The sequence below is a fragment of the Sceloporus occidentalis genome, unplaced genomic scaffold (genome assembly GCF_023333645.1).
Source record: "Sceloporus occidentalis isolate IW3139 unplaced genomic scaffold, rSceOcc1.0.p SCAF_8, whole genome shotgun sequence".
In the NCBI taxonomy this organism is placed as follows: domain Eukaryota; kingdom Metazoa; phylum Chordata; class Lepidosauria; order Squamata; family Phrynosomatidae; genus Sceloporus; species Sceloporus occidentalis.
The window spans coordinates 32413931-32437088 of NW_028316988.1; the positions used below are offsets into that span (position 1 = coordinate 32413931).

Consider the following 23158-nt stretch of genomic DNA (forward strand, 5'->3'; position numbering starts at 1 on the left):
AATAAATTATGAAACCAATTATATTATTAATGTAATATTTTATAATTTAATAATATATTATATGTATTTTAAAATTATATTTTAATTATTATTATTAGAAAACTATATTTATTAGAATATTAATATAAGAAATTTAATATATATATATATTAATATATATATTAATTAATATATATTAACATAAATGCAATGAATTATATTATATTAAAATATATTAAATTATATTACTATTATATTTAATATGTTTTAATATAATAGTAATTAATATATATTAAATGTATTATAAAATTATATTATAAAATGTATATTAAATGTTATAATAAAATATTTATATGTTTTAATGTTTTATATATATTATATTTATTATAAAATATATATTAAATGTTATAATATATAATTTATATTTTAATGTTTTAATAATATTTTATATAATAATTATAATATATTACAAAAATGTATTATATATTTATATATAATTATAAAATATATAATTAATATTATATATATATATAATATTATATATATATATATAATTATAAAATATATAATTAATATTATATATATATATAATATTATATATATATATAATATTTAATATATTTTAAATAATAAATTATATTTAAATGTTTTAATAATATTTTGTATAAAATGTATTATAATAAACTATTACAAATTAAATATATTATTATACTATATAGATAGATAGATAGATATAATTTAAATATAATTTATTACTTCTTTTAATGATAATAACGATGACAATGACTTTTCCAAAGGCCTTGGGAAGACGGAAGCGAAAGTTAATGAGGGCCATAAAAAGGCACTTAAACGGAGCTAACGAGGCAGAGACTCATTAATTGAGCCGGACCTTTGAACGAATAAGAGAAATCATTAACAGATTTGTCTCCATTTTTCTCTTTCCTTTAAACATGGTTTTATCTCACTCTATTTTTTAATTAAGGCTTTTGTATGTTAATTTTTTTAATTTAATGTTAAATAGCTAGTTAATTAATTAATTAATTAAAAGGTTGATTTAAAATTAAAAAGTTTCGTTAGCTGCCATGATAATAATAATAATAATAATAATCAAAATGGTGGAATAGATATATATTATAATAATATAATCTTATATATAAAAATATAATGATGATTATTATTATTATTATCCAAAATAGGGGCTTAAATATATAAAATAATTATATAATATTATATAAATTATAATAATAATAATTGTAAATAGGGGCGCGCGCACACACACACACACAAATATATATATAACAATATATATAATAAATTAATATTATCCAAAATAGGGGATTATATATATAAGATTATATAAAATATAATAATAAAAATAATAATAATAAGGGGCTATCTATCTATTTATCTATCTATATAGTATAATAATAATAATAAATTATAAAATAATTTATAATAATTATAACAATATAATTTAATAATATAATGTATTATAATTTAATAATATAATTACATTATTATAATGTATTACTATTATTATTTTCAAAGATTTATAGCTCCCCTTTTCCCAATAATAATAATTCTAGTAATATATTTAATTTCATTATAATTATTAACTATAATATTAACACCTTTCTCCTGACAATTATATGTGTGTGTGTGTGTGTGTGTATATATATATATAATTTATATATTTATTAAATAATAATAATCTACTTAATTAATAATAACTAAAAATAATAATTTTAATATATTATTATATATTTATTATATAATTATATTAAATATAACAAATTTCTCCTGCAATAATAATAATAAAAATAATAAATATTATTTATTTTATTTTAAGGATTTATCAAATAAATACATATTAAATCTAATAAATAATATTATTTATACATAAATATGTTTTAATAATATTTTGTATATATGTTAAATTCATTATAATAAACTATATTAGAAATTAAATATATTATGAAATATTTATTATATAGTTATAATATATTAAATATAATATTCTCCTGCAATAATAATAATTGTATTATTATATTAGAATTATATTATATTATTATTACATTATTATATTATTATACTATATTATTATATTATATTATTATATTATTATTATATTATTATATTATTTTTGGATTAATTTTGGGGAGCCATTTTTTTGCGCAGGCGGACATCTTCTCGGGAGCCATCTTCATCCAGATGGCCATGGGCCTCAACATCTACGCCGCCATTGTCATTTTGCTTGCCATCACCGCCGTTTACACCATCACCGGTCAGTCGACGCCATTGAACCCATTTCAACTGCGCAAAAATGGCGACGTATGGCGTCCGTATGACCTTTGACCTCTTTCCTTTGTGTCCTGCAGGCGGATTGGCAGCGGTCATCTACACCGACACGCTCCAAACGCTGATCATGCTGGTCGGCTCCATCATCCTTGCCATCTTTGGTAAGCGTTTACGTAATTGCGACGACGCATGACACCGTTTCGTCCCCCCTGCTTACATATTTTCAATCCGCAGCATTCAACGAAGTTGGCGGCTACGATGAATTCATGGACCGCTACCTCAGCGCCATCCCCTTGGACATCGGCCTGGTGAATGTTTCGGAGGCGTGTTACACGCCGCGCCCGGATGCGTTCAGCATCTTCCGCGATCCGGTCAGCGGCGACCTTCCGTGGCCGGGGCTCATTTTTGGCCTCAGCATCCTCGCCTTGTGGTACTGGTGCACCGACCAGGTACGTGAAACCACGTCCGCTGCGTTACGCGCTTCGACGCAGTTCTTGTGTAACTTTTGCTGCCTCCGCAGGTCATCGTCCAGCGCTGCCTCTCCGCGAAGAACATGTCGCACGTAAAAGCGGGTTGCGTCCTTTGCGGATACATGAAGCTCCTCCCCATGTTTCTGATGGTCATGCCGGGGATGATCAGCCGCATCTTATACACCGGTGAGACCATTTGGGTGCCGTTTCGGTGCGGTTTGCTCAATTACACCCGAAGGGTCACCCAATTCGCGTCTTCGGGGTACGAACACATCCTCCAAGGGCAATGGAGGTGCATGATTTCATGGCAGACATCTCGCGGCGGGGATGGTGGCATCCCCCATGCCGGGGATAATGGGATTCCTCATCTTTTCTGTAGAGGAAGTGGCGTGTATCAACCCGAAAAAGTGCTATGCGATTTGTGGGACGGAGGTCGGATGTTCGAACATCGCATATCCGCTGCTCGTCGTCCGCCTGATGCCCAACGGTAAGACGCCGAAAACGCGATGGCGGATGGCGCAGAAAACGGGATCTTGAGCCTATTTAATGGCGTGCCGTTTCGCGTATCGGCATACACCAGAGTAAGGATATGGAGAGTGGAATTAAGTTTTCTGTAACGTGATTTCCGTGTCCTCGCTGCAGGTCTGCGCGGCCTGATGCTGTCGGTGATGCTGGCGTCGCTGATGAGCTCGCTGACTTCCATCTTTAACAGCGCCAGCACACTTTTCACGATGGACATCTACACGAAGATGCGGAGGAGCGCCAAGGAGAGGGAGCTGATGATCGTCGGGAGGTAAAAATGGCAGCTTACGTATTTACGTGTGCAGCTGTCGTTGTCGTCTGATTTGCTTTTCGGCCCTGGTGGCGTCTGCGCTGCACAATTAACCTGGTTTGGGACCGCTTTAACCGCCGTGGCACTGACCGTATTTTCCGCGTCTCACGGTTTTACCCACAGGTTGTTCATCCTGATCCTGATCGCGGTCAGCATCGCCTGGGTCCCCGTAGTCCAGTCGGCGCAAAGCGGTCAGCTCTTTGACTACATCCAGTCCATCACCAGTTACCTCGGACCGCCGATCGCCGCCGTCTTCTTCCTTGCCATCTTCTGCAAAAGAGTCAATGAACAGGTCAGCGGCCATGGCGGTCAAAATGGCGTCCATCCCGTATTGCGCCATTTTATGATTCCAAGTCCGAGGTATGTTTCCTTCCAGGGCGCATTCTGGGGGCTGGTCATCGGATTGGTCATCGGTCTGGCGCGTATGATCACGGAATTTGCGTACGGCACGGGAAGCTGTGCCGCACCGAGCGCCTGCCCCGCCATCGTCTGTGGCGTCCACTACCTCTACTTCGCCATGATCCTCTTCGCCGTCTCTCTGGTCATCATTCTAGCCGTTTCCCTGATGACCAAACCCATTGATGATGTCCACGTGAGTCGAAGCGGCCGCCGCCGCCTTCTTAAAAATCCACGCCAGGTTTTGGTCTGAACTTCGAGACCATTGTTTTATATTTTTAAAAGCATATTAAGAATATTAGTACATTATTCATCAATAATTTTTATTAGAATATTAAAATATTTTAATCAATTATTGTATTGGAATATTAATATATTATTAATATATTATTTTATTGGCATATTAATAAAGTATTAATATATTATTTCATTAGAATATTAATATATCATTAACAAATTATTTTATTGGAATATTAATATATTAATATATTATTTTATTGGAATATTAATATATCAATAATAAATTATTAGAACATTAATATATTATTATTTTATTGGTATATTAATATATTAATATATTATTTAATTGCAATATTAATATACCAGATTTCAAGAGAAAATTATTATTATTCATCAAAATTATATGTAATTTAATATTATATATTTAAAATATATAATATATATAATATTTTAATTTACATATATTATTTTATATTTATATTTTATATATATATAATATAAATATATTATATAATATAATATATAAACAATTATATATATAATATTAAATATTTTATAAATTATTATAATTTAAAAATATATAAATTATATTTATATATATATATATATAATATTATATAATATGTTATATTAGTATTAAATAACATACATAAAATGTAATAATATATATATTATATATAATAGTAAATATTATTTATACATTGTTAAATGTTTATATTATATAACACATACATAAAATATAATATTAATGTTATATATATTATATATATTAATTTTTATATATTTATATATATATATATATATATATATATATATATATACATATTAAATATAATATATACATTACATTAAACAATATATTTTTAGCAGGATTTATGTATAATGAATATTTTAATATTATATATATATATATATATATATATATATGGCTTAAATAATATATTTTAAATACATATTTAATTATACAAAATACTGTATAAAATCATATATATATATATACACACAAACTCATATATATACATATGTATATATGTATATGTGTATGTGTGTGTGTGTGTGTGTGTGTATATATATTAAACATTACATAAATCATTTTATTATATTAGTATTAGTATTATTATTAATGTCACTTATTATTATATCGGTCATTTCCGTAATTTCATATTTCTTCGGCCACCAGCTTTTCCGTCTCTGCTGGACGCTGCGAAACCGGACGGAGGAGCGCATAGACCTGGACGCAGAGGAAATGGCGGCGCAGGAAGAGACCGTCTATGAAAACGATTCACGTAATTATCATGGCTTCTCAATAGCTCTTATTGACCACTGGTCCCACTATTATCTCCATTGACCATTATGCCCACTGACCAAACCAATGTTCCCATCAACCACTATAGCAACTGACCATTACCTCCACTGACCGTTGCACCCACTGACCATCATTCCCAGTGACTGTAATTATGCTTGACCACTATTCCCACTGACCACTATTCCCATTCACCATTATGTCCATTGACCATTTTCCCCACTGACCATCATTCCCACTGACCATTCCTCCTGTTGACCGTTGGACCCATTGACTGTTATCCCAACTGACCACTGTCCCCATCGACCCTTGTCCCCACTGAGCATTATTCCCAATGACCATTGACCCATAGACCATTATGTCCACTGACCACTATTCCCACTGACCACTATTCCCATTGACCATTGTTCCCTTTGACCACTGTCCCCACTGACCATTGCTCCCACTGACCATTATTCCCACTGGCCGTCCTTCCCTTGACCATTCCTCCCACTGACCGCTGACCGTTTCCATTTCCAGTCCCCAGCGAAGCGGCCGGATGCGTCCAGAAGTCCTGCAACTGGTTCTGTGGCCTTGACCAGAGTGGCCCAAAACTGACCAAAGCGGAGCAGGAGGCTGCGCGGCGCAAACTGACCGATACGTCCGAAGACCCTTTTTGGCGCCGAGTGGTCAACACCAACGGCATCCTCCTTTTGGCCGTCGCCATCTTCTGCCACGGTTTCTTCGCGTAGAAGACACGCAACGCCATTGTTTCCTGCGACGCTCCCTATATATATAGACACCGTTTCTATGTTTTTTCGGCGCTAAGACGCAATTCTTGTTTTCTTTCCTGTGACGATTATTTTTTTATTCCGAATCGAAACTGAAAAATTCAAATTAATTATTAATTATTAATTAATAAATAATTATTATTAATTAATAATTAATTAATTTCAGTATTGAATTAAAAATATAATAAAATATGTGAGATTTGTTTTTTAAATGAAGCGCAAATTTGCATCCTTTTTGCGCCGGATTAATCGCGTCTGATCGATCGATCAATAAATCGATCAATAAATAAATGGTTGGGATTCATCAACTGATCAATATATATATTGATATATCAATATTTCCAAAGCGCCGATACTGAGACGTTTCTGAACCGCGCCATAACGGAAAGCCACGATTACAAAATGGTGACAAAGACGATGCGGTTTATTAGCCGGTGCTGGAGTGGACGCAGCAGCAGTGTTTTACGGCTTCCACTCGATGACCGCAACGGCGATCTCGGCGGCCCTCCGGACGGCAGGGCTGGGATCGGCAGTCTTCTCTTTAAAATGGCCGACGTGTCCAAGGAGTGCGCGGCGTCCTTCCGGAGCTTCGGACAGCATGGTCAGCGCCTTGATGGCGTAGAGGCGCACTTTGCTTTTGGTGTCGTCCAAAAGCGGGAGCAGCGCATCAATGGCGTCCGCATGGATGGCAGCGTACTTCCCCGGCGTGGTGACGGCGGCGTACATGAGCGTCCCAGCGGCATTGGCGCGGACCTCGGCGTCAGCGTCTTCGAGGAGCAGGACCAGGTCAGGGAAGACGTCCTCTTCCAAGATGGTGTCCTTCCCTTCACGAGGGACGCTGAAAAGATCAATAAGTCGATGATTGACGCAACAGCACCGTTTCCACATCGCGGGCAGTGCAAAAGGGGACGCGGGGACGGCGCTGGGGGTTTGGGGATGGCGTGGTTTTTTTACGATATACCTGATAGCCATCAGTGCCTGTGCGGCGCGGCTGCGTATGGTGACGGAGGGGTGCGCCAGCTTCTCCTTGAAGACAGCGACGGCGCCAGAGGCGAGTGCTTCGAAGGCCTCGACGCGGAGGCAGCCGGCGAGCGTCTCAAGGATCAGCTCCTGGATCTCCTCCAGCTCCGTCCGGAGCTTGACCACTAGTGACGGGACCAGGCCACTGTCCACGATCCCCACGGCGCCTGCTCGGAAAAATGAAAATGCGTCTGTTACGCTTTTGCGGTGAATCCGCATCGCATTTAACCAAGTTTCTGCACAAAAATCCCTTTCGAATGGGAAAAAAATCCTCGCTCCTCGTCCTCCGTCCGATCAGGAGTTTCGTTTAGCGGTGTCAGCGCCGAGAGAGGAAGAAGTGCGTTTTTGGCCGGCATTTTCCGACATATTATGGTATTATATTATCATATATGATGAAGGCTATTGCCTGAAGGTAACCGGGGACCGATTAAAATGGTCACCGCCATCAACATGGATGCAAAAACGTGCCGTCTTCCCGACATGGTTTCGCCGGGAGTCGACCATAGAGTTGTGCCGGAGGACCTAGAGGTTCCTAGAGAGGCCTGGTTAGGTTAGGGTTCGGGATAGGCTAAGGATTAAGATAAGGGTTAAAGTTAGGGTTAGAGTTAGTGTTAAGGTTAGGATTAGAGTAAGGGTTTGAGTTAGGGTTAAGGGTTAGTGTTAAGGTTAGTGTAAGGTTAAGGGTTAGGGTTAAGGGTTAGACTTAGGGTTGATGTTAAGGGTTAGACTTAGGGTTAGAGTTAGGCTAAGGAACAGATAAGGCTTAGAGTTAGGGTTAAGGTTAACAAGGTAAAGGTAAGGATTAGGGTTAGAGTTAAGGGTTAGGGTTAGATTTAGCGTTAGCTTTAAGGTTAGGGTTAGGGTTAGTTTAAGGGTTAGGGCTAAATTTAAGGCTTGGAGTAAGTGTTAGGGTTAGAGTAAGTGTTCAGGTTAGATTTAGGGTCAGGTTTAGGCTTAGGGTTAGGCTAAGGAACAGATGAGGGTTAGGGTTAGGGTTAGCAAGGTAAGATTAGGGTTAGATTAAGGGTTAGGGCTAGGTTTAAGGGTCAGAATAAGTGTTAGGGTTAAGGGTTAAGGTTAGGGTTCAGGTTGCAGTTAGCTTTAAGGTTAGGGTTAGGGTTAGACTAAGGGTTAGATTTAGGGTTAGCATTAAGGGTTAAGCTAAGGAACAGATAAGGGTTAGGGTTAAGGTTAACAAGGTAAGGGTTAGGATTAGGACTAGGGTTAAATTAAGGATTAGTGCTAAATTTAAGGGTCCGAGTAAGGGTTAGGGTTAGAATTACAGTTAAGGTTAGGGTTAAAGTTTAGGATTAGTGTTTAGGTTGCAGTTAGTTTTAAGGTTAGGGTTAGGGTTAGATTAAGGGTTAGGGCTAGGTTTAAGGGTCAGAGTAAGCGTTAGGGTAAGGTTAAGGGTTAGGTCTAAATCTGCGTGAGGCGTAACTGTGCACAACCTTCAAAGCCTCCTCCGCCTCCTCCTCCTTCTCTCCCTCCTTTCCTTCTCTGTTTCGCTCCTGTCTTTCCAGGCGGCGGCACAGAGGGGGCGCCATTTCCTGCGCAGGCGACGCCTCTCTCCTTCCTCCTCCTCCTCCTCCTCCTCTCATTCCTCCCTTTTTCCTGCCGGAAAGAAAAGGTGGGAGGACGCCCTCCTCCATCCCTCCATCCCTCCTTTTTCCCATTCCCCCTTTTTTCTTTCGGAGGAGAGGAGGAAGAGAAAGAAGGGAAGGAGGAAGAGGAGGATGGTGTTGCGCTTCCTCTCGGCTGCCACTGCTGCAAAAGAAGAGGAAGAGGAAGAGGGGGAAGGAGGGAAGGAGGAAGGGAAGGAGACGGAGGAGGGAGGCCTGGAGGTAGGTCCGGAAAATGGAGGGATGAAAGGATGGAGGGATGGTAGGGAGGAGCGATGAAAAGCTTGGGAGGAAGACTGATAGAGGAAATGTAAGGATGGATGGATAAATAGATGGATGGAGATAGGATGGATGGATAGAGGAAATAGATGGAGAGAGAGAGAAAGAGAGATAGGGCGGATGGATGGATGGAGGAAATGGACAGATAGAGAGCGAGAGATGAAATGGAGGGATGGATAGAGATAGGATGGATAGATAAATGGATGGATAGAGAGAGAGAAAGACAGATCTTGCAGATGGATGGAAGGAGGAAATGGATGGATAGATAAGTAGATAGATGAAATGGATGGACATATAGATATAGGATGGCTAGATAGAGGAAATGGATGGATAATAATAATAATAAAGGAAAGATATAGAGAGAGATGGAGCGGATGGATGGACAGAGGAAATTGATGGATAGATAGATATAGGATGGATAGATAGAGGAAATGGAGAGAGAGAGAGATAGGATGGACGGAGAGAGAGAGAGAGAGAGAGAGAGGGAGAGAGGAAATATGGATGGATATCTATTTCTTCTATCTATCCAGAGAGAGAAAGACAGACAGGATGGATGGATGGATGAAATGGATGGAGAGAGAGAGAGAGAGAGAGAGAGAGAGAGAGATTGGATGGATAGATAGAGGTAGGATGGATAGATAGAGGCGATATATATATATATATATATATATAGGATGGATAGACTGATATTGATGATAGATAGAAAAGATGGATAGATAGATAAATATATGGTGCTTCACACACACACACACACACACACACACACATTATATATATATATATATATATATATATATATATATATATAGTAATGCATAGCCATCATCATCATCATCATCATCACAAACCTTAAGAGGTAAAAGCCTGAGGCCTATAGGCCTGTTTTGGGGATTTTGGGGAATATTTTTTGAGGGGTCTAAGAGTCTTTTGGCAATAAATATAAATATCCTGGGGATAAACATATATCTAGAGAGAGAGAGAGAGAGAGAGAGAGAGAGGGCTGCAAAATGCCTCTGAGGAAAAAAAAGAGGCAAGGCCCGGAAAGAGAAGCATGGAAAGGAGGCCCAAATCCTTGAGGAAATCAATAACAACAACAACAACAACAATAATAATAATAATTATAAATATTACTTTAAATATTATAATAAATATTATTGTAAATATTATTATTATAAATATTATATTGATTACTATAAATATTATTAAAGTATTATTAAAATATTATTAATATTATATTATAATAAATAATAATTATTATTGTAAATATTACTATAAATATTGTTATTATAAATATTATTGTTACAATAACTTTTGGTATTATATACATTGTTATAATAAATATTACTATAAATATTATAATAAATATTATTATAGTAAATATTACTATTACTATAATAAATATTATTGTAATTATTATTATTATACATATTATTATTATAATAAATGTTATGATATATAATGATATTCATTAAAATTATTAAAATATTATTATTGTTATAAATATAGTATTATTATAAATATTATTATAATTATAATCATTGCTATAAATATTACTATAAATATTATTATTATTATAAATATAATAAATATAATAAAAATAATATAATAAATATTGTTGTAATTATTATTATTTATTATATTAATGTTATTATTACTATTATTATAACAAATATTATTATTATTATAAATATTATTATTAATATTGTTATTATTATAACAAATATTATTATTATTGTTATAAATATTATTTCAGAGGAAACTCCTTTACAGAAATGTTTATTTATTATTTAACCATACTTTATTATTGATTATTGATTACTATTTGCGCAAGTGCCGCCACTGCTGCCACCGCCCTCGTTCTCCTCCTCCTGGGCTCCGTTTGCATTTGCTTTTCCTTCCTTCCTTCCTCTGTTTGCTTTTTGCGGAACAATTAACCAGAAGGGAGCCCTTTCATGGCGGACGTGGCGGTGGAGGACGGAAAAACCGCGCCTACGGAAAGCGGAAGGAGGAAAGAGGGAAGGTAGGGAGGAAGGAAACGAAGAGAGGAAGGGAGGAAGGTAGGACAAGGGTTGAAGAGGAAAGAAGGAAGTAAGAAAGGAAAGAAGGGAAAAGGTAGGAAGAAAAGGTTAGAAGGGAGGAGAAGTAAAGAAGGAAGGAAGAAGAGGATAGAAAAAAGTAGAGGAAGGAAGGAAGAAAAGAAGGAAGGAAGGTAGGAAAAGGTTGAAGGGAAAAGATGAAAGGAAGGAAGGAAGGAAGGGAAGAAAGAAGGAAGGAAGGAAGGAAGGAAGGAAGGAAGGGAAAGAAGGAAGGAAGAAAACTAGGAAAAGATTGAAGGGAAAAGAAGAAAAGAAGGAAGGTTGGAAGGAAGAGAAGAAAGAAGGAAGGAAGGAAGGGAAGGGAAGAAAGAAGAAATGAAGGAAAGAAGGAAGGAAAAGGTTGAAGGGAAAAGAAGAAAGGAAGGAAGGAAGGAAGCAAGCAAGGAAGGGAAGGGAAGGGAAGAAAGAAGAAAGGCAGGAAGGGAAAAAGGAAGGAAAGAAGGAAGGAGAGAATAGAAAAAAGGAGAGGAAGGAAGGAAGGAAGGAAGGGAAAAGAGAGAGGAAAGGAGGAAGAGAGGAAATGATAGGAGAAAAAGGAAGGAAGGGAAAAGAATAAAGGGGAAGAAAAGATAGAAAGAAAAGGAACGGATAGAAAAGAGGAAGGAAAGAAAGTACGAAGGGGTAGAAAAGAAAGGAAAGAAGGAAGGATAGAAAAAAGGAGAGGAAGGGTAGAAAGGAAATGAAGAAAGGAAGGAAGGAAGGAAGGAAGGAAGGAAGGAAGGAAGGAAGGATGAAGGCAGAAGGGAAAAACCATACAGCCATCCTGGGGGACATATTGGTCCCATATTGATCAATGCCACCAATAATCAATAATCAAGTCCCCCGGCGCAACTCTATGGAGGCTGACCACAGAGTCTCAATGGAGGACCAAGAGTCCCTATCAATGGCGGATAAAACTGCACAGGAATGGCGAAACCCAGGCAAGGGATCGAACAGCCGCCAAGGCCGCCGGATCAACGGCGGCAAAAAGGGCCACTTAATTTAGCTAACGGGATCAATTTAAACGAAACCGGATAAACGGCGTTGCGGCCTGACCCTCACCTTCCCTCGCATCGGGATTGGGATTAAAGGATTACGACCGCCTGATCGCTAACGAGGGATTAAGAGAGACGCGTAATCCAGTTATGTGGCGCTCGCTGGGCCGCCGATTTGGCGCCGTGCGTAAAAACGGCGCAGGACGGCTTAACTCTCCCTTTCCACAAACACTGCGCAAAACAACTAAACCTCCATTTTGTCTCATCTTCCCTCAACAGGTGACAACGCATTTCCTGCGACGCCGGATACAAAATCGTCATCTTGACTTCGGCACCAGATTTTCCATGACCATTTGACCATCTGACAAACCCACGAACGCAATAGTCGCGCGAAATCGGCGCAATCCGCCCGACAGACCTATGAAATCCAGGCTGCACAAAATTTTGTGCCGCACGTAATCATGCGCAGGAACCATTTTGCTGACGCAGATAGACTAAGAGATGTAAAATGATTGCGCATTAAATGGCGGCGAGTCGTTCCGGGACCGTTTATGTAATTTCCACACTGCCGCCATTGCGCAGGAAATGAGAACTGTCTCATAGATAGGGGTATTTAAACGGGATTTTTACGTATCCGAACCATGGGATGCCGCCAAAGTTCGGAGGAGAAGGAGGCAGCGCGCCGCTCACGCCGCATTGACCGCCACTTGCGCTCGGAGAGCCAGCGCCAGCGCCGCGAGATCAAGCTTCTCCTCCTTGGGACAAGCAATTCAGGGAAGAGCACCATCGTCAAACAGATGAAGATCATCCACAGCGGCGGCTTCAACCTCGACGCGTGCAAAGAGTACAAGCCGCTCATTGTCTACAATGCCATCGACTCGCTGACGCGCATCATCCGCGCGCTGGCGGCGCTGCGCATTGACTTCCACGACCCGGACCGCGCCTACGACGCTGTCCAGCTCTTCGCGCTGACGGGGCCAGCGGAGAGCAAAGGCGAGATCACGCCAGAGCTCCTCGGCGTCATGAAGCGTCTCTGGGATGATGCCGGCGTCCATGATTGTTTCCGGCGCTCAAACGAGTACCACCTGGAGGACAACGCGGCGTACTACCTGGACGGGCTGGAGCGCATTGCGGCGGCAGACTATGTGCCAACAGTGGAGGACATCCTGCGCTCGCGCGACATGACGACGGGGATCGTGGAGAACAAGTTCACCTTCAAGGAGCTGACGTTCAAGATGGTGGACGTGGGCGGGCAGCGCTCCGAGCGCAAGAAGTGGATCCACTGCTTTGAGGGCGTCACCGCCATCATCTTCTGTGTCGAGCTCAGCGGTTACGACCTCAAGCTCTACGAGGACAACCAGACGGTGAGCGGCAGCAGCGGCAGCACGCTTTCACGTGTTTTGCGTCATTTTTACGTATTTTTAGTCTTCGGGATCAAATTATTCAATGTATTCCTGCATTGATTCTATGTATTCCTGCATGGCAGAAGGAGGGTTGGACTCTATGGCCCTTAGTAGTCCCTTCTGACTCTAGGGTCCAATGTATTCCTGCATGGCAGAAGGAGGGTTGGACTCTATGGCCCTTAGTAGTCCCTTCTGACTCTAGGGTCCTATGTATTCCTGCATGGCAGAAAGAGGGTTGGACTCTACGGCCCTTAGTAGCCCCTTCTGTCTTTATCGTTCTATGTATTCCTGCATGGCAGAAGGAGGGTTGGACTCTACGGCCCATAGTAGCCCCTTCCGTCTTTATCGTTCTATGTACTCCTGCATGGCAGAAGGAGGGTTGGACTCTACAGCCCTGAGTAGCCCCTTCCGTCTTTATTGTTCTATGTATTCCTGCATGGCAGAAGGAGGGTTGGACTATATGGCCCTTAGTAGCCCCTTCTGACTCTAGGATCCTATGTATTCCTGCATGGTAGAAGGAGGTTTGGACTATATAGCCCTTAGTAGCCACTTCCGACTCTGGGATCCTATGTATTCCTGCATTGCAGAAGGAGGGTTGGACTCTACGGCCCTTAGTAGCCCCTTCCGTCTATATTACTCTATGTATTCCTGTATGGTAGGAGGGTTGGACTATATGCGTCTGAATACAAGGCCTGTGTTCGAGAACTTCGCTCCGCATCCCCAGATGCTTCTCTTCCCTTCGTTTCCATAACAACCGATCCTCCTCCTTTAGGGCAGCGCATAAAAGGCACCGGGATCACGTCAATATCACCGCCGCTGTTACCTTGTGTCTCCTCGCACGCGCCTCTGAGTAAAATGTCCTTTCCAGACAGGCAGAGGGAACTGCCTTCTAAATTCGCTGACCTGGAAACTCCCTTATTAAAAAAATGGTTTCCAGGCTAAGGAGGTTAAGGCCAGGCACTAAACACTCTTCTGCCATGCAGGAAGACATACAATCCCAGACTCGGACGGGGCTACTAAGGGCCATAGTGTTCAACCCTCCTCCTGCCGTCCAGGAAGACATAGGATCCCAGAGTCCGAAGGGACCACTAAGGGCCACAGAGTCCATCCCTCCTCCTGCCATCCAGGAAGACATAGGATCCCAGAGTCTGAAGGGACCACTAAGGGCTATAGAGTCTAACCCTCCTCCTGCCATGCAGGAAGACCTAGGATCCCAGAGTCCGAAGGGACCACTAAGGGCCATAGTGTCCAACCCTCCTCCTGCCATGCAGGAAGACATAGGATCCGAGAGTCCAAAGGGACCACTAAGGGCCATACAGCCCATGCCTCCTTCTGCCATGCAGAAATACATAGGATCCTAGAGTCAGAAGGGACTACTAAGGGCCATATATTCGAACCCTCCTTCTGCCATGCAGGAATCCATAGGATCCTAGAGTCGAAAGGGACTGCTAAGGGCCATATAGTCCAGGCCTCCTTATGTCTTGCAGGAATACATAGGATCCTAGAGTCCGAAGGGACTAATAAGGGCCATAGAGTCCAGCCCTCCTTCTGCCATGCAGGAAGACCTAGGATCCGAGTGTCCAAAGGGACCACTAAGGGCCATACAGCCCATGCCTCCTCCTGCCATGCAGGAATACATAGGATCCTAGAGTCTGAAGGAACTACTAAGGGCCATAGAGTCCATCCCTCCTTCTGCCATGCAGGAAGACATAGGATCCAAGAGTCAGAAGGGACCACTAAGGGCCATATAGCCCAACCTTCCTTCTGCCATGCAGGAATACATAGAATAAGAGAGATTAAAAGGGCTACTTAATTAAACTAATCAAATTTTTTCAATGAATTAAAGGAACAGTTCAATCGAATCAAGCCTTCAAATAGGCCACTGAATTGATTAAATTGATTTATTGAATGAATTTACGTAGTTAAATTTGATCGATTCGGCGGGTCTACTTTAATCAGGACCGACAAATCGATTGATAATTGTTGTGTTGTTTAGTGGAACACTCGAAGAGTCGAATCAAGTCTTCAAATAGGCTTTTGACTTTATTGAATTTACGCAGTTAAATTTGATCAATTCGGCAGGTCTATTCTAGACATGACTGACAAGTCTATTGATAATTGTCGCGTTCTTTAATTGAACCCCTGAAAAGTCAAGTAAAGTCTTCAACTAGGCCACTGAACTGACTGAATTGATCGATTGGTAGAATTTACGCAGTTAAATTTGATCGATTTGGAGGGTCTACTCTAATCAGGACTGATGAATCTGTTGATAATTGTCGCGTATTTCAAATCTGCACTGTCCTCGCTGACGCCTGTCTCGTTTCCCACCTACCCCCGTTTTCCTCGCTGCAGAGTCGCATGGCGGAGAGCCTGCGCCTTTTCGACTCCATCTGCAACAACAACTGGTTCGTCAACACCTCCCTCATCCTCTTCCTGAACAAGAAGGACCTCCTGGCGGAGAAGATCCGGCGCATCCCGCTGACCGTCTGCTTCCCGGAGTACAAGGGCCAAAATACGTACGAAGAGGCCGCCGTCTACATCCAGCGCCAATTCGAGGACTTGAACCGCAACAAGGAGACGAAGGAGATCTACTCACACTTCACCTGTGCCACCGACACCAGTAACATCCAGTTCGTATTCGACGCCGTGACGGACGTCATCATCCAGAACAACCTGAAGTACATCGGACTTTGCTGAGGGCGCTTTCGGGAAAAAACGGTCGAAACGAGTAAAACAAATGAATAAAAAACCGAGTAAAAAACGAGGAAAGCGACCCGACGATGGCAACGGCGGAGAGAACGAAAATGAATAAACGGATGTGGGTGGGTCGGTAATTCGGAAGAGGACTCCATCGCGGACAGGAGAAGTTGGAGTCAGTGGTCGTGGATTTCGTGGTGGCGAAACCCCACGGGGAAACGGAGTGGTGGACGTTTCCGGACTAGATAGCGGATAGTGCCGTCGCCATTGTCTTTGACTTGCGTCGCTCTTGGCTCTTGAAATTATCGTTTCTGGGAATTATAATTTGTCCGTTCTCTAATTTATTTATTTATTTATTGATCCCCGATATGTGTTGGTTTAACGAGAATTAATTAATCGAGAGAGAAATGAACGATGTTCCTAAAATTTAAGACTTTATTTAAGACTAAATTAAACATTTATTTACAGCAGTGAGGGATTTATTTTATAACTTGAAATGTTTTTTTTTTTACATAACTTTAATTTTTTATTTTATTGCCAAATAATTGTGCTCTAAAAACAAAAAAACTCTTTGGAAAGTTTAATAATGAATTAGTCGAGATTTATTTAATTTTTAATTATTAAATTAATTTTTATTTGTTTTTATAACTTTTATTTATTTCAATTAAATTTAATAAATTTACTTTAATAAATTTAATAGAATTTAATACAGTTAATTAAATTAATAAATTACATTTATTAAGTTTAATGAAATTTATTAATTTAATTTAGTAAATGTAATTAAATTTGATAAAGTAAATTACATTTAATAAATTAATAAATTTATTTAAATATAATAAATTTTATTAAATTTAATACAGTAAATTAAATTTAATGAATTCAAAATTTATTAACTTTAATTATTAAATCGCCAAAAAATTGTGCCCATCACACACTTTGGAAAGTTTAATAAACCGGTCGAAATTTATTCATTCTTAATTTTAAAATTAAATATTGTTTTAAGTTTTAAATTTAAAATTTGAATCTTAATAAAGTTAATTTATTTTAACGACATTAATACATTTAATTAAGTTCAATAAGTTTAAAATTTATTAAATTTAATTATGAAATTGCCAAATATTTGTGCCCTTAAAGTTCAATAAACTGGTTGAGAATTATTTAATTTTTAAAACTTTTTTAAATTAATTTTTTATTGTTTCAATATATTTAAATTGGAAAGTAAAGATTTTTAAATAAAATTAGTTTATTTTAAATAAAATTAATACATTTAATAAAATTTGCCAAATAATTGTGCATTTAACGCACAGAGTTTGGAAACTTTAATAAACCAGTCAAGATTTATTTAATTTTTAAATGTTATTATGTTACTAATAGGCTATTAAATTTATTAAATTCAACATAGTGTACTAAAATTAATAAATTTAAAACACAGTAAACTATAATTCAATTTTAATTGAATTTTACTATTTTACTTAATTTTATTTGATTTTATTTTTTATTAATTTTATTTAAATTTATTAAATTTATGAACTGTATAAAAATACATTAATTTCATTAAAATCCTATTTTTAAATTTGAAATTTAAAAAAAATTTTTTAACATTTATTAAATCTAATACATTTAAAACATGGAATTTTTAGAAGAGAGTGCCAACGGACCGTCAATGCATTAAAAACTAATTAATAAAGTAAAAGCCTTTCTTAAACCACTGGATGCCAATGTGAAAATGTACAATATAGCCTTTAACGCCTTTATTATTTAATTTGATTCTTTTGTCGTTCGGTGTTTACAATCATTTTTATTTTTTTAATTTCGATTAAAGTGTTGTAATTATTAGGTGAAACAGATGAGTGAAATGATCAATATTTAAATGTCTAGCTATTTAAATCAACAATTATTATTTATTTTTTAAACGATGGTGGAATTAAAAGAAGCAGAAGCGACGAATTATATAATTTTAATTTTTTCCCCTCTCCCCGTTTTACAAAAAAAAAGAAATTAACGGATAAAATAATTAACGTTTCAACGAATTTAGGGGGGAAATTGTTTGGTTTTTAAAGTCCGGAAGTCCATTTTAATGCATTATTTTTTCCCCGTTCTATCAAAATTAATCAACGGATAAAATAATTAACATTTTAACTGATTTAGGGGGGAAAATTTTGGGTTTTTAAAGTCCATATCCCTGAAAAAACTGCCGTGCAAGTTGATAATTTTCACAAGGATCGCGTCCGTCACATTTTTTTCATCTTTCCGTGCGAAAAAGACTTTTTACACGGATTCGGCACAATTCTAAGCGTGTAAATATTCGTGCGAAAGGACTGCGAGCCACATAAAATGCACTGGACTTTCCCCCCCTCAAATCTCCTTCTCGCACGCTCACAAACTCACACTTACACACACTTGTGCGAAGAGGAGCGGCAGCGGAAGTAACATCGCGATTGGCGCAGTTATTATGGGATGTTCCCCTCCCTCCCTCGCTTTAAGAAAACATTAAATTAAATAAAAGTAACCCGAAATAATAATTATCTTCAATTTGTGGTTCATTGTTTAAATCAATTTCATTTTTGGGCGCCTCTCTAGGAATCTCTAGGTCCTCCAGCACAACTCTATGGTCAATGTCCGACAAACACTGACCATAGAGTTGCGCTGGAGGAGCTACAAAGGCCTAGCAGAGTGTCCTCTCCAGGAATCCCTAGGTCTTTCAGTGCCACTTTTAGTTAAAGTTGACCATAGAGTTGCACTGGAGGAGCTACAAAGGCCTAGCAGAGCGTCCTCTCTCGGGCGCGTTACAGACGGGCCCATAGAGGCATCGTCGTTATGCGCAAGGAGCGGCGCTTCCTGACACGCCTTGTCCCTCACGCATAACGAGTGCGTCAAAATGGCAGCGCTGCATACAGATGGGCACCGCCATTTTGACGTCACGGACGCACAGCGTCCAGATGTCGCACGCCAGAACTGGCGCCGCGAGTGTGCCCTTGCACCGCCACTTCCAGCCCCAGGAAGAAGCCCCATTTTGGCGCTTCTTTCTTGCTGCGCCTGGGAACCTTGCGGTTTGGCTGCTGCGGTTCCCGAATGCAGAAACCGGCAGCGGCGCAAGACCGCCCATTTTGGGCGGTCTGTAACGCACCTCGGAATCTCTAGGTCTTTCAGTGCCACTTTTAGTTAAAGCTGACCATAGAGTTGCACTGGAGGAGCTACAAAGGCCTGGCAGAGTGTCCTCTCTAGGAATCGCTAGGTCCTCCAGGGCAACTCTATGGTAAAATAATCAAACCTTACCGAGCGGCATTTCAGAAATGAGCTTCAAGGAGTAATGCATGTTCCAGCGCACGATGTCGACCGGGTCATTCAGGAGTTGCGCCAACGCTGGGATGACGCCGTGTTCAAGGAAACCGGTCCTAAATGAAGTAGAGGAAAACAATAAGCTCGTTTAAGGTCTAGAAACGACGGCGGTGCCGCAACGGCTGCGCACTTCCCACGTTGACGGGGGTCCAGGAAACTGCGCCGAAGCAGGAAAAGCGCGACAACAGAGAACACTATTAAATGTGTGTGTGTGTGTGTGTGTATATATATATGGCTGACCTGCCGACGTTATGCGTCACGATGATGTACAGGACTTCGGTCGCTTTGCGGCGCACGGTGCTGTCTTCATCCGTAAGCAGCATTTTCAGCGTCTCCAGGAACCCTTAAAAATACGTAAATTACAAAATGGGTTCATCAGAAAATATGCAACGTTTTATAGATAGATAGATATAGATGATTATGTTGTTACAATCAATAAACAATAAATATTGATTATTAGAAACTGCGGAGATACGTTTGGGGGTGCTGAGCATTGCAGTCAAAGGACGCCCCCTAAAAACCTGGCTGGGGAAGGCTAGGAATTGTAGTGGCTTGTCCTTTTGGGGACGGAGGCAAGGGGTCATCTCGGCAGCCGCCTTGACCGCTCACCGAGGCCGATGGCAGTATAGGCGTGCTCTGGGTCGTGGACCAGGTCGCAGAGCGCCATGAGGGCCCTTTGGCGGGTCAAGACTTCTGGGTCTTGCAGTTCTTCGTTGAGTTTGGGCAGCGCCCGGCGGCCGTAGGCAAGGGGGGCCTTGGTGGGGTCGATGTCCGGCGGGAGCTTAGATGAGATGCGTGGCAGCAGCGCCATCTTGGAAAATGACCGCCACCCCCCACAAAATATATATATATATATATCCCAAGCTTTTTAAATGACAAGGGTCAAGTTGCCTCTGGTTTCAAAATGGCGGCCAAAAAAGCGCCAGAATGTTCCCTTCCTATTTGCCTCAGCTTTCAAAATGGCGGCCAAGAACACGCCAAAAAGTTCCCTTTCAGACAAGGGTCTATTTGCTTCAATTTCCAAAATGGCGGTCAAGAATGCACCAGAATGTTCCCTCTCAGACACGTGTCTATTTGCTTTCAAAATGGCTGCCAAGAATTCGCGTCAGTTCCCAAAATGGCTGCCAAAAAAAGGTCAGAAATTTCCTTTTCAGACAAGGATCTATTTGCCTCAGCTTTCAAAATGGCTACCAAAAAAAGCACCAGGATGTTCCCTTTCTATTCGCCTCAGGTTTCAAAATGGCAGCCAAAAAAGTGCCAGAATGTTCCTTTTCGATTCGCCTCAGGTTTCAAAATGGCTGCCAAAAAAGCGCCAGAATGTTCCCTTCCTATCCGCCTCAACTTTCAAAATGGCGGCTAAAAAAGGCGCCAGAATGTTCCCTTTCAGACAAGGGTCTATTCGCCTCAGATTTCAAAATGGCTGCCAAGATTAGGCCAAAAAGTTTTATTTCAGAGGTGTTTTTCTTTTCCTCAGCTCCAATAATTAGCCAAATAAGAGCATTCACACGTGCATTATCTGAGACACGTGTCTATTTGCCGCAGCCCCAGGGAGGGAGGTATATTCAATATGGCTAGCTTCAAAAAAAGTGGAAAAAACGCTTAAATCTACATAAAAATGGTATTAAAAGGCTGGAAGTTGGAAAATATGACAGAAAAAAGATACTAGTTTATAGAAATAACAATTAATTGTTTGTTAAAGTTGTTTTTAGAAGGTTATTATTAAGTATCTTTTTCCCGCCACGAAGCCAGCTAGGACTCAAACTAGGTTGCTAAGCAACGGCGACGCAGAGGCAACGGCCGCCAGGTGCGCATGCGCTCCGCTCTGTGACTGCAAAGGCCTCGCCCTTCCCTGACAGAGCGGCTTTTTGAAGGCAGAGGCAGCGTGTGACGTTACACCATGAAGGCGGAGCGCAGGCGCAGTAGCGCTTCCCTGCCCCGAGGAGAGATGAATGGCTAGCTGGTGCATTGTGGGAGATGTAGTCCTCCAAGGGGTTCTCAGGCTTCTGGGGGATCTAGGCCTCAGAGCCTCTTGCCATGCTGAAATGGGGATGATGGGAGTTGCAGTAGGGTATTCTGGGAGTACTCGTTCTCTCAAAAGCAGCTGGGGATTCTGGGGTTAGTAGTCAAAAACTAATTTAAAGGATTATGGGCATTGTATTCTTCAAATGTGGTTGCTGAGTGAGAATTCTGGGAGTTGTAGTCCCAAAACCTCTTAGGAAATATTTTGGGAGTTGTAGTCAAGGCCATTGACCACAAGCCTTTATAAAGGGGATTATGGTAGTTGTAGTTTCCAGAAGTGCTGTCTGTGGGGGATACTGAGAAAGTTAAGGCACTGGGGGATTCTGGGAGTTGTAGTCCTCAGCTAGAAACAGTGCTGGATGCAGGGGGTTTCTGGGTTTTGTAATTTCCCCCCCCCCCGAGAGCCACTTAAATTCATTATATGTTGAATCATCATCATCATTATAAATTTCAAAAACATAATAATAATAATAATTTTATATTATTATAAAATAATAATAATATATAATATATAATATAATTTTATATCAATATAACATAATATAATAATAATGATATAATAATAATATAACAATTTTATATTATTATATAATAACAATATAATAATATAATTTCATAATTATAATTACTAAATAAAATAATAAAAATAAATTTTTATATTATTATAATATAATATATAAAATACTATAATAATTTTATATTATTATATAATAAAATATAATAATAATAATTTTATATTATTATGATATAATAAAATATCATAATAATTTTATTATTATGATATAATATAATAAAAATATAATAATAACTTTATATAATTATATAATAGTGTTATGTATATTAATATATTATTATATATATTAATAATAGAATACTTTAATATAAATAATAATAAAATAGAATAATAATAATAATATATTTTAATACAATAAAGAATAATATAATAATAAAATAATGATATTAGCCACAAAATAAGAATAAAATCAGGATTATATACTGAATTTATTTTAATTTTTTGGACTTTTAATTTTTTAAATGCAAAAACATATTAAAAAAATATATTATTCTTTTCCTATTTTTGCACTCCTTTTCTTTGTTTTCTTTCCCCTTCCTTCCTTCCTTTCTCTCCTTTCCTTTTGTGTTTAATGTTTATCATTTCGTGTTGCCGCTGTTGCCATGGACGCTCCGCTCCTATGCAAGAAAACCGCGCAAGACGCCGGAATTAAATTAAACAACAAAATACAGGTTTTTATTTCCAATCCACTTCCCTCATTAAGGGACCCCGTTAATTATTAATTACCTTGTTTGCAAAAAGAAAGGAAGGAAGGAAAGAAAGAAAAGGAAGGGATCGCCTTGTTTTTTCTCTCCGGCTTCGTGAAGGCAAATAAAATTAAAATTAAAACTAAATAAATTTACTTTTA

At 39.0% G+C, this 23158-nt stretch overlaps 3 protein-coding genes across 9 annotated transcripts in view; 2 read left to right on the forward strand and 1 right to left on the reverse strand.

Moving 5' to 3' along the window:
* LOC149308563 (sodium/glucose cotransporter 1-like) overlaps window positions 1–6480 on the forward strand; it is an 18282-nt gene extending 11802 nt beyond the window's left edge. For all 7 annotated transcript variants that reach the window (XM_089536023.1, XM_089536020.1, XM_089536022.1 and 4 more), the window contains 10 exons: window positions 2158–2263; window positions 2358–2438; window positions 2512–2726; window positions 2798–2933; window positions 3127–3234; window positions 3390–3540; window positions 3703–3871; window positions 3956–4171; window positions 5396–5501; window positions 6038–6480. In XM_089536023.1, the coding sequence (XP_089392149.1) occupies window positions 2158–2263; window positions 2358–2438; window positions 2512–2726; window positions 2798–2933; window positions 3127–3234; window positions 3390–3540; window positions 3703–3871; window positions 3956–4171; window positions 5396–5501; window positions 6038–6249 (1500 nt within the window). In that variant the 3' untranslated portion in view covers window positions 6250–6480. The remainder of the gene's footprint in view (window positions 1–2157; window positions 2264–2357; window positions 2439–2511; window positions 2727–2797; window positions 2934–3126; window positions 3235–3389; window positions 3541–3702; window positions 3872–3955; window positions 4172–5395; window positions 5502–6037) is intronic.
* A 214-nt stretch (window positions 6481–6694) lies between these two features.
* Window positions 6695–21626, reverse strand: LOC149308564 (radial spoke head 14 homolog). The gene is made up of 5 exons (XM_089536026.1): window positions 20328–21626; window positions 19959–20061; window positions 19656–19774; window positions 7250–7475; window positions 6695–7126 (listed from the first exon to the last, which is right to left on the reverse strand). The coding sequence occupies exons 1-5, from the start codon at window positions 20527–20529 to the stop codon at window positions 6751–6753; spliced, it is 1026 nt and encodes a 341-aa protein (XP_089392152.1). The 5' UTR covers window positions 20530–21626; the 3' UTR covers window positions 6695–6750.
* On the forward strand, window positions 10003–16994 carry LOC149308565 (guanine nucleotide-binding protein G(z) subunit alpha-like). Its single transcript, XM_089536024.1, has 3 exons — window positions 10003–10065; window positions 12559–13643; window positions 16035–16994. The coding sequence occupies exons 2-3, from the start codon at window positions 12921–12923 to the stop codon at window positions 16377–16379; spliced, it is 1068 nt and encodes a 355-aa protein (XP_089392150.1). The 5' UTR covers window positions 10003–10065; window positions 12559–12920; the 3' UTR covers window positions 16380–16994.
* Window positions 21627–23158: the final 1532 nt, after the last annotated feature.